Consider the following 12,800-nt stretch of genomic DNA (forward strand, 5'->3'; position numbering starts at 1 on the left):
TTACTGAAACTTCTTTATAAATAGAAGCCAAGACCGTTACCGGGAATTGAACGCTGTAATAGCACAACTTAGCTACTGCTATTTGGGCCTCTAAATTTCTCGGCTAAACAAAAAAAACTGCAATTCATAATAAATGTTATAATTATGACGAATTTCAGATAAAGTTTGCTATTAGCAAAACGTATCTTTTTTTTATTGAATATTAATGTATAAAAAAGGAGCAATTATTCTTCTACAGGTAGCAACAGGATGTCTACTCGTAAGAGAAGTGAGTCATGTCTTTCATCAAGTCGATTACATCACCTTCGATGAGACGACGATGCTAAATTTAATTATTATTATATTACTGTTATTTTAAAAATTTTTGGACTAAATTTTATAATGGTATAATAATGATTAATTGGTCAACACTTTATTCTCACGATTCACTTAAGTTTTTATAGTTAATGCTGAAAAGTAGAAATGTATTTTTAAATACTTGTACTCAATTAATACGTGATATTTTAATCGTTCAGATTTTCTACTATGAGTTTTCACTAGAAGTTCAAAAAACAAAAATCGAAGAAGGATAAAATTTGACGTAGTGAATAATTTATTTTACTCGAATAAAGCACCGACATATGTACATTCTTTAAATTTGTTGTATCAATTGAAACATGTAGTTCTACAATTTTGGTTTCAAAACACTTTAAAGTGAATGAACGAGGTAGGTCTCATGAAATTCCACTTAATGAAATATAAAATTTGAGCTTCTTGCGATTACACTCAGATTATGCGCTAAGTAGCGTAGCAAGGGTTAAGGATTATTTTGTATTCGTAACTGTCATATATGTAGATAATCCGAATTTGCCACAAAAGAAATGCTCGTGGATGCTCCTGAATGCTAACATACTTACACCCTGGTGCAAATGAATGCTCACACCAAATGCCCAACCAAAATTGACTTAAGAGGAAGTACACAAAATCATCTCTCCACAAAAACCACGCTTAAACAAACTTTTCTGTCAAAATATTAGAAATAAAAGATCTCCATTACTTTTATTAACAACTTGTTTACTTGTGTGGAAAGCAGAAAGAGAATTATTAGAACTATTTTGAAAAAAAAATGCTAAAAATTAAAAAAAATGTGTTCACTAAATAAAGTAGACGTACATCTGGTCAGTTGACCACTTTGGAATTTTGATACCATACAAAATTCTTGTTATCATTATTTATACAGTGAATATAAGGTCAATAAATTAATCTATAAGGATATTTTAGTTACAATAATACTTCTCTCCCAATAATGTCCGTAAATGAATTTTCAGGGGCAAAATGTTCAAATTCAAGTTGTAGATCTATATATTATTTATAATATATCTATATTTACCTAATCTATTTATAATTGCAAAATAGTGAACCAGATTTTAATAATGTGACTGAAGACTCTTACGAAAAAATGCGAAAAACAGAAAAACCTACACAGTGATTCTTCTAGATGGCTGATGATTTTTTTCCAAAATTTACTGTCGAGTCCCATGGTGGGACTTTATCCAAATATCCAATTTGAACCGTACAATTTTTCGTTTTTAATCTATACAAATCAAACACATCATCATGCCCTGTACATACTTACAGATCAATTTTTCAACTAAGGTAACTTCAAAACATGTAGCTTTCAGCTAAAACATGTAAAAGCTCATGATCGAAAAATCGGAATGATCTCAATGTTTACTCTTACTTGGGGTAAGTGATAGTATACTCAAATTTATCGACTAAAACTGTGAGAATTTTAAGAAAAAGTTGTACAAATGTAGTACCGACGCTAGTAATTTTCCCAAGTATTATTGACTGAAAGGATTGAATATGGTAAGAGTTGGAATGCTCGATTGTTCCTCATACCTCACATCCTATGTCCAAAGGAGTTTAATAATATTGCGGTAGACAATTATAATTTTAAAATAAAATAAAATTTATTAAAACAACATAATTCACAAGAAAATATACATAATGAATAATTTAGACTTGCGTTTGTTTTTTATTGGAAAAACCGAGTTAGCTAGCCGATTTAATAATAATTACTGGCGTACCTAACAACGCGGACAAGTGGAGAAGGACTGTATGCAAAGATTGGTCCAGTTACTGGAGGTACATCAGTAAACTGAACACTGGCAATGTAACTGGTTGGAGTCAAGTTTTGTTGCTGAACTTGAGTAGTATACTTCGCCAAAAGTTTGCTTGGATCCCCAGTTTCATCCTCCTTATTATCAGAATTTTGTTGCCTTTGTTCAGCCGTATACTGATTCCTTTGATATTGTTGTTGCTGCCTTGATTCACCAAACTGCTGCTGTGCTTGTTGGTAATTACTGAACTGTTGTTGATTTGCTTGATTGGAATGTTTGTTCGTACCAAATACAAATTGATGATTTGCTTGTTGATTTCCTTGTGGTGTGTTTGATGCAGTTGGTGAGGAACTTTGCCTGTACTGATTGTATGTTTGTTGGTGAGTTCTTGGATCTGGATACTGTTGAAAATTGTTAGCATCATAATTGGTCTGTTGTGCGTCTTCCTCTTTGACGGGTGCTGTTGTATACTGAACTTTCTGCAATCTACCATCTGGTAAATACACATAATACACACCAGTATCTGACCCGAGTTCCTGCCTTAATCTCTCCATCACACCCTCGTTCACTTTATCAAGGCTTTCGGCTTCATCCTAAATTCAACATTTTAAAAACAAAAATATGAACTTTAAAAAGTTATTTTATTGATAAATAATTTGCCATTTAAACTAACTACTTACTTGAACTGGTTGAGGAGGTAGATCATTTTGTGGGCGTGGATCATTTGGCGGCAGTACCAACAAAGCTTTTTGTGGTTTCCATCCAGATGGAGCATAAGGAGCTACATCTCCAAAAACTCCTACTACAGCAAATGCAGCAAACACTAATACTGTCTGAAAATATTTATATGCTTTAGAGTATTATTTTGATTTCATCGATTCTATAAATGTTATTAAAGGTGTATTTTAAACATTTTTTACATGCAAGTTTTGGTAAAGAATATACAATTATTTATCTACTAATATAACAATTAAATAACAAAATAATTTTTTAAAAGCTGATACCTGTACCACTTCTCCACATAAGACATTTTTAGTGTGTGGTTTGTATATTTATGTGAATGTTTAAACGAAATTTATAGAAAATCTAAGAAATAATCCATTTTCAAAAAATAAAAAAAATAATCTACTCAGAAAAGCGGTAGTTGATTTCGAATAATCACAATATTTACTAATGATGATTTTCCTTTTATTTATTATTTTAAGGCTCATTAACATCTTTGGCTTCCGTACCTTTTTTCAGTACTCTGCTGGGTTCACAGTTCTCTCGCTAAAGATATAAATAACTATCTATCATCGAATAGTGTGCAGTAAGAAGTTTCTAGAAAGAACAATATCTAAGGACCAGTAGCTACTTTACATAATACTTTCCTCAACTCGTAAATGCCAGCGAAAATATTAACAGAAAAATCATAATAATATTGGAAAACAATCCGACTCGTAAGAAAATGCGAAAATTACTTTTTAGGGTTAAAATTAGCTTAAAAATCAAATTTTAAATGAAAACTAATTTTCAAAATAAATGTTAGATATTTGCTCTCTTACCTTCATGTTTATGTTGAGTACCTAAGAAGTTGTATGCTGCTGGTTTCAAATAATTTCTGTATATATAGTACTCATAAGTAAAACTTCCCTTGGCCCCGTACACATAGACTAACTCTACATGCATATTAAACTGACTACAGAGAGAATTTTTACGAACTAGGTTGTGTAAAGTTTTATTGATCATGTCATTATTACAAACAATAATAAAAACGTGACAACTACGTACTTTATTTGGGCAAGTAGGCATTCGAAAATAAAGAAACTATTTTCAATTTTTAAAATACGCAATGAATCTACTTCTTTAGAAAAATTTGTTTAGAATGTTCTGAATGGTGAGGAGACAGAAAGTATCTCTCTAAAGTATATTTCAGTGTAATTTATAGGTTTCAGATGTAATTAAGAGGTATAAACGTAGATTTAGGCTTCATTTAAGCAAAGATTGCCCATGTTTTTCCTTCTATCTCTCAGATCCAAATGGGGTACCGAAGCGTTACAAAGAATCATCCAGCCGAATAATGCTGAATAATCATAAATTACCGGATTCTAATAATAATACGTATTAGTAGCAGAACAGGAAACATGGCAGTTCTGTTACCCAGTATTTTTTATACATTAAAATTAAAATCCTACGCAATTTCGAGAGCAACACCTTCGACTTTTCGAAAACAAAAATCTGGTTCTAAATATACAACACTCTACAAAGTGGATTCGAATTTCACCAATGACATTTTCGCCAAAAGTCCCCAGCCTCCTTGCTTGTAGCAGAAACTACTTCCACTTAGAATTAGCTGGAGAGGAAACCACACAAAGTAGGTCTTACAAACTCCAACCAGCAAGCCAAGCCCTGGGTATAACGAAGCCAAAGTTAGATCGTTCTTGTGGCGGAACGTACCAAAACCAAAATCTGTCGGCTGTGAACCCTGGATTCTTGCTCTGTGCAAGTGAGGTTTACTCTAAGATGAGATGAATTAGAATAGAAAGGAAAAAGAATAAAAAGGAAGTCGGTGGGGAGAGACACACCGACCCGCCAGAGCCCTGTTAGTCGCAACGCCTAAGCGCTACGCTTCCAGTCCACACTACGTGGAAGTAGGGTTGACTTGCCGCCTGAAACACTGGAATCGCTAAAAAGCTTTGAACTAACGGCTTTTTAGAGCCCAGTGTCCCAGCGGCCTTGTGGACCAATCGACAATACTTATGATTTCATTTCAATAAGATTGCCAATATCCTTTGAGCAGTAAATTAATAACTAAATTGTACGTAGTTCTTTTTCTGCTTCACTTATGTAATAAATGCAAATTCTTCTTAATCTTCTTTTTAGAATTAACCACAAGGTTCTAAAACAACTTTTCTCTCTTTTTGCTTTTATTAGCGCGTGAACATTTGAAATTTATTGGCACCCGGTGTCTTTCTCAGTGCACTGACGGCCTCGAAAATAAGTGTCGAGGACCTTGACTTAACAAAAGTGTGTCTTTAAAGAGGAAATTTCCTTCTGGATTTTTTTGAAAAATTCTGTTGAATAACCTTTAAAATCGGAATTTGTAATTTTTTAAAATAAATAGGAATGTTATGTTTGGAAAAAGAAAGAAAAACGTAATTAATTCCATCAACAGTAAAAATAATAAGTTTCAGTTCATGCTTTTTTAACACACAAACACACCCACATACACATACAGGGTGCACCAGTAAGTAATATCCATAGGCCTACTGTGTGTAGTACATCTAAAGTGGAGTTCAATGACGGTATTGGCCAACTTCATATTTTCCATTGTGAGAGACTAATATTCAGTGTGTTGGTGTGTTACCACTGCGTAACTTCTTCACTTGTTTCTATGAACTACTATTCAATGTCATCCAGGTTATTTATAGCCAGTCACCCTGACTGTAGCTCAAATAAAGAGAGAGAAAATAGATTTTTGAACTAAAACCAAACATTTTTAAATGAAATATTTAAGCGATGAACTTTTCTTTGCGGACAGCCCAATTTCCCTCTCATGGTCAAGGATAATGATATCCAGAGTAAGTTTTTGCTATAATTCTAGTTTAAATAATGCCAGAATTTTGATGTATACATTTTATTTTGAAGTACTATATTATTCTACTTATACATACATAGAATAGCTACATATCATATTGGTTTATAAAAGAAATAAGAAAATACACATTTTTTAACATCGTCATTAAAAGATATTTACTCTGATAAGATATATATATAGTACTTTGTTCAGAGAAAAAAAAAGGATTATATTTACAAAAAAAAGCAAGTGATGGCCAATTAACAGAAACACAATTTTCCTACTTCATTTATAGCTAGAACCCGGACCTTGAAGTGCGACTCTGGTGATATTTATCACTGAATTAATTAATCTCTTTGCCCACTTTATTATTTAAAGATTAAGTAAGTTATTCATTTTGAAACATTATGATACAATATACACAGGGTGTTCATTTTAAGACGGCTCAAATGCATTTCATGCTTAAACGGTTGATCTGAGCGAAAAATGGTAGAAGGAAAATTTGTTGCCTGTCACCTCTAGTTTCAGAATATGTGACTTGGTTTTAGATTCCTGCCCGCAGACGCGCGTTCAAAAGTAAGGGTTCGCGGTTGACCCCCATTTTCACATACACATTTTTGAAGAGTATAAAAAGTTATGAAAGAAACCAGAAACCGCAATTCGATATCTTTAAAATTGAAGGTGCTAGGCTATTTCAAAATCTGATATCTATTATACATATTTTTTAACTGGTTATCAAGGAGAAAGAAGAGCACGCGATAGGTCATTTTTATGTATATTTTCATCCCCCTTCTGAAAATATTGCCAAGGCAGCAAAGCTAGTATTTTCCTTAATATCGGGAAATAAGTAGTTTTCCGAGTGATTTTCTAAAAAAATCAAATGTTAAAAGCTTTAGATGTTCTCAACCATACACAAAATGGTTAAAAAATAATTTTACATCAGTTACACACAAGAAGGTTTAATAATGTTTTGGTAATTTTGGGAGAGTTGCGTTTAATTACCAAAAAAATTGGAAACCTCCAGCCACATATTTAAGTGAACAATTTCTTCCATTTAAAGGATCAAACTTATTCCTTATTTTATCAAATAATGCACTTTACGCAGCTTGTCCCGCATGTACAGTGCCTTCAAAGGTGCCTCCTCTGGCTCGCAAGCCAGGTTAGCCAGGAGGTTATCAACTGCTCTCTGTATCTGAGAAATCCCTATCTTAAAATGAACATCCTGTATATGAACAAGTTGTACCTTTTATTAAATGAATGATGTCTAATTGTTTTTTTTTCGTCATGTCCATTAATTATAATTTCGTAAAAAATATTTATAAAAACTTTAAAACTCGTAACAGTAATCCTGCCAAACTGTTCTTTAGGAAAAGCTTGTAATGGCAAACCAGAATTCTGTCTCTCAGTAATTAATAAAATCTTAAACATTGTGCACTTTTTGTCTTTAAATTTTAAAATGAGAGATATATTTGTTCAAAAATGTAAAGTTAGGATGGGTTACAGTGACTGTCTACTTGCACAGCTATTTTCTTTTGATGACAACCAGTAAAGAATTAGAAGAATCGCGCACTTCTGAAGAGTCATTGTAATATTTATACATACAACGTATATATAAAAGTTTTTAGAAGGTTGAAAAGATAGCCAAAAATAAATATGAGTTTTCATATATTTACAGAAGTTTTCCTTGTATATACATAACGATAAAAAGAGTATAAAACGAAAAAAGATGAATACACAAAATAAACAGAAAGAAAAGCAAAAAGAAATTACAATGAACAATGAATGAAATGCATGTTTTTTCAATGAATCAAAACTACTGAATGTTAAACATGTAGTTAACTTATTACTGGTAATTATTAGCGTATCTCACAATGCGAACAAGAGGTGATGGACTATAAGAAAAAATTGGGCCACTGATTGGTGGTACATCTGTGAACTGTACACTTGCTACATAGCTAGTCGCGGGTACATTCTGCCTGTCTTGACTGTATTGGGCTAAAAGTTGACTTGGATCTCCGGATTCAGCCTCTTTTTTGTCGGCATTCTGCTGGCTTAGTTGAGAAGCACTTGGAGCTAAATACTGATCTCCTTGATACTGAGATGTATAAGCTTGTTGTCTGGACTCACCAAATTGTTGGGACTGATATCTGTTGAACTGTTGGTTACCTTGATAACTGTTTTGATTATTTCCACCGACTTCTTGATGGTTGGTTTGTAAATTTGTTGACGTATATCTGGACGGTTGATATTGGTTAAATGATGGTTGAAAGTTTGGTGCTTGTTGTGGCTGAAAGTTGGTCCCATCAAAGTTCGGTTGCGCATCTTGCTGTTTAACAGGCGCTGTGGTATATTGTACTTTTTGCAGCCTACCGTCGGGCAAATAAACATGATATACTCCTCTGTCAGAGCCTTCTTCCTGTCTTAATCTTTCCATTAATTTTTCACTGACTTTATCTAGAGGTTCTGCCTCTTCCTGCAAAATAAATAAAATGAAAAATAGATAAAATAAAAAAATGAAAATATACTTGCTAAATAACAATTAATTTCATTGATAAATCGGCTTAAACTTACTCTTGCAGCCGGAGGTCCATACTGAGGTGGCAGTACCAACAGAGCTCTTTGTTGCTGTTGCTGAGGCTGAGGTCTCCATCCTGAAGGTGGATAAGGAGCGTCGTCAGCAATAACCGAGCAGATGCAAAATACAAAAAAGGCGAAAATGAACTGAAAAAGTTATGTGAATGTTAGTTTTACGTAAAAACAAAATTTCATACTATTAAAACTCCGTTACATCTTCGAAAACTGTTAGATATTTTTTTTTCTTTTAAACAATTTTTTTATAGTATTGTCTCTCTCATGCAGTATTTCTCGTTATGCAAAAACAAGATATTGGGTCGTAAATTTCCTTTTTCATCTTCTTTTAATTAAAGTGTTCAATATTGGTATTCAAGACATCCTTTATGACTATCAAGATTTCCTTTTGAAGTAAAATTTGCATAACTGCGCAAAAAAATAGAACAAGATGAAAATCCTATTCACTACAAGTGATCGCATTCAGGTAAACGTGGGTCATCCAAAAATTTTAGTTTGGATTTCAAAAATATACTTAATTTCCATCATTTGTCATGAGTAAGGACACATCATTACGATAGTAAGAATAGAGAAATGTGTGCAGCTTACAAAAAATTTCGTAGGCTTAATGTGCTTATTACTGAATTAATTTTTTTAACCACTCTACGATCATTTATAATTCTCAAACTATGTTCAAGAAATGTGACAATAAGAGTAACAACATGCAGGAGAGATGGTGAATAAAGAGAAAGAGAGACGAGTTCAACTTTTCTAATAAAACACTAATGGTAAAAGCAAAAGTCCCGATAACAAAAAAAATATATACCAACTTAAAGAAATTCAAAAGTATAATTTATAAAAACCACTTCTAGTGTAAGTTTCTGATGAAAAATCGAACATCTGCACGATTTCGCTTTCTTCTTTTGAAGAGTAAAACAAACATAAAAAATTAGATAATGAGCAGTATAAATTAAATCTTAACTTTTTGCTACGAGTTATTTTATGTTACACTTTTCGCATACATGCTTTAACACTCATGATCACTTTTCTTTAAAATAACACTTTTTCAAAAATATCCGATAAAAATAGAAATCAAAATTCTGAGAGAAACACTAATTAATTACTCTGCATTTAAAGAGAAAGCATAAGAGAAACTTATTTTGAGGATGAGACTAACTTTTGTTAAGAATTTACTTTCTTACCTTCATGTTAAGTTATAATTAAGAACACCTAGTGAACTGTGGTGCTCTGTAACTCTTGTTCGAGTCTTATATACTCAATACAAGCACACCCTTGGCCCCTTACTTTAACAATATACATGTAATAAGACTAGACTTGAATACATATCACCGTCTCTGCGTGTTTAATAATTTCACTAGATGTGCTAAGTTTTTGATCGTAAATTAATTTTGTTTTTTTAAACGCATGTATTATTTATTTATAACTGCGTATTACTTCATGCATTATGCTACAAAATTGTTAGAAGGTTTTCTCTTATAACTGTAAAAAAAAAAGTTTAAAAATTTGATTTTTTTATTGTGAAACACATTTAGACATACCTGGGTGTAAAATAAATGTTCCAGAAGTGTATAATCAATTATTAAACTGAGGTGCTACAATCTGTGGGTGCTGGCTGGCTCACTTCACCAATTTGCTCGGTCTTACCAGCTTTATGAATAGTTTATTTCTAGCACCTTGACTTCCACAATCTTTTCATCTCAAACTAATGCTGCTCTTGCCACTGAGCAAATACAAAATTATTTCTAGCATTTTGCTTCCTTCCATGACAAGCCCACCTACACTCAGCTTATATTTCGTCAAATTATACTATTTGATCGTTCCATATTCTTCAACAAACTCCATCTTGGAAACAATCGTAGAAGCATTATCCTTTCAAAAACTAGATTCTTTTTCTTCACTTTTCATAGGTTTCCTGTCTCTGAGGCATATGTTAAAAAAAAAGGTTTAAACAAACCTAATATAGAGAGCATTATTTGTCTTTCTAGAAGCTGCTGTCTTTCTATACTATTCTATTAGAAGAACAGACAACAAAACCCAAATAAGTGAATTGCTCGACTTTTTGTAATAAGTAAAGGCCAATCTCAACTTTCTCACTTAGAGATCAAAGGATTGAATAATGCTCACTTAAAGCATAAAATTGCAACAGTGACCAAGATTTCTGCGAAGTACCTGAACTTGAATTCTAACAACAGCAATAACTTGAGGGGGGAAAAAAACAACACATACCTTTTTCACACTTTACATTTTCTTAAAATTTGCTCATGGATCAGACATGAAGTTATTGAAGTACTTTTTTATTTTGATTGTGTTTTGATAATGTTTTTCAACATTTTATTACTTTTATTTATTTGTTCTTCATTAAAACATATTTTACGTTATTTCTGGCGGCAAACATTTTATGTCTAAAATGTCTCATTTTATGTCTATTTTATTCCTAAAACGGGAATGAATGTTTCTGGACGAAAAATGTTAACGGATGTTCATCTTTACTGTTTTTTTGGTGACTAATTATATAGAGGTTATTAATATGTGCAACAACTTGCGATAAGCGAAACACATGTAAACTTTACTTTAGCCCATCTTCACAAACTCATATCCACTTTTAATAAAAAGAAAAACAGTTTTCTGCAGATTTTTGTCATAACTAAGTTACTTAAACTAAATTAACCTATTAAATTTATCAACAAACAGTTTCTTCAATTTACTTTTTAGCATCACCCGAAAATTTCTAGCTAAGACCTGATTCCACAAACGTGATACTGGGAGATAACTAATTTTCATTAAGAAATAAAAATAAACCCTTTTATTTTTTACAACTAAAAACAAGCTTTTTAAGCAATATTTTTTCCAGTTTAAACACCCTAATGAAGAATGTCACCAAAGTTTGATTTTATAATAAATTTATTGGTAAATTCATATGGGAGACAATACTTTGATGACAGGGCCGAGTTGACCAGTATTGTACGTGCCTGGAAATTAAAATTACAATTATAAGTGTTGAAACTTCATTTATTTCATAAGATAAACTGGCACTAGCCCTCCAAAGACTAACGATAATTTAATAATTTTATTTGTTTTGGACGCAAGAGAACTTGCGTAACTTGATATTCAGAAAATTAATTAAAAAAATGTTAATTAAAAGCATCAAAGCTTTTATTAATTGAATGAACTTAAGCATGAGAAAAACAAAAAACATGGTTCTTATGCAAAATTTTGGCTATTCAATTCAAAATTATAATTACTCCCTCTTGCGAAAGATTAAGGAAGGAATAATGCAATCAATTATATGCAATATTAGAAGGTGTTTTATGTTAAGAAATGATTCTTTTCTGAAAAAACAATTTTTTGGTGTTAATATACTTATGTTCTAAAATTTTTGCGAAGTGTCAACTCTTCAATTAATGCAAAACACTGGATTAGTGAAGTACGAACAAGTAGTCAGCGAATTTCTTGTAAAACTGAAATATCACATGTACCGTAGTCTACATGCATTAGCAAAATATTTAAGTAATCACCGTTATTCAAGTCAATCGTAAACCGTAGACTGCCAGCGAAGAAGATGATTATAAATTTCACGTGATATTCACCAATAAAATCGAACCGCAACAAATATAGTTTTTTAAATAGTCAACTTTCAGTAACTGTAATTTTTACTTATTTATCACTGGCCTAATTAATGTTCAATGAAAGCTCATTGCTGATTTTAATAACTCTATACAGTTTGCTTATCTTTACAATGTTCACAATTTAAACCGATTATTCTCTTCTTGAATTAAATATTGGGTTTATGATAATTAAGATTAATTTCTGTGAACTGATAATTTAATGGCCAAAAGTAGTGTTTACTACCAAACTAAATTAATTTTAATGCCACAGTGGACCGTCTTTTAATGTTATTTTTCAATCGAAAACGAAAAATTAAATTTGAGTAGCTAGCGTTTCAGGTTTTCAAAATATTTATTTCTATTGTTCACCGGTTCAGTAGAAACTGGAATGAAGAATGTCACCAAAATTTGATTTTATAATAAAATTATTGCTAAATTGATATGGAGTGATGACTGCGTACCGTGCTATACTGTGATTACTACTGGTACGGCTGCAAAAGTCTACCGATGACTTTCGAAGAGAAACATGCGACAGATTCCAAAAATAGTTTTCGAAAATTTAGTAGCAAAAAGAAACATGGGACTACCTACATTAGACGCTGAGAAAGAAAAACGTCAACTAAGACAAACTTTTTTAAGTTATAGCAGTACCTGAATTTAACAGTTCCGAATCATATACACTGACTCAGAAGTACGATCAATACTTTCGATCCGTGGAAATGAAATTTTTGAAAATAGAAAGAGCACTGCAAGCAATAAACTGAGCAATAATGGCACGTCATATAAGTGACAGCAACTTTTTAAACAGGTAATTCTCTGCAGACCTTCCAGTAAAAGGGATGATTTAAGGTCAAGGAAAACATAAAAAAGAAGAATAATTGAAGATCGGAACAAGGTACAGACCAAAACCTTGAACTAAACTTAATATTAATTGAGGAATCTACTTTT

General features: G+C 32.0%; 1 protein-coding gene across 1 annotated transcript; it reads right to left on the reverse strand.

Annotated features, from left to right (window-relative positions):
* Positions 1-1,955: 1,955 nt before the first annotated feature.
* Positions 1,956-9,729, reverse strand: LOC141455532 (uncharacterized). The gene is made up of 6 exons (XM_074130650.1): positions 9,429-9,729; positions 8,230-8,379; positions 7,506-8,131; positions 4,366-4,579; positions 2,783-2,935; positions 1,956-2,695 (listed from the first exon to the last, which is right to left on the reverse strand). The coding sequence occupies exons 1-6, from the start codon at positions 9,432-9,434 to the stop codon at positions 2,048-2,050; spliced, it is 1,797 nt and encodes a 598-aa protein (XP_073986751.1). The 5' UTR covers positions 9,435-9,729; the 3' UTR covers positions 1,956-2,047.
* Between the last annotated feature and the right edge of the window lie 3,071 nt (positions 9,730-12,800).

The sequence above is a fragment of the Rhodnius prolixus genome, unplaced genomic scaffold, assembly GCF_049639745.1.
Source record: "Rhodnius prolixus isolate KJV_2025 unplaced genomic scaffold, Rpr scaffold_4, whole genome shotgun sequence".
NCBI classification, from domain to species: Eukaryota; Metazoa; Arthropoda; class Insecta; order Hemiptera; family Reduviidae; genus Rhodnius; species Rhodnius prolixus.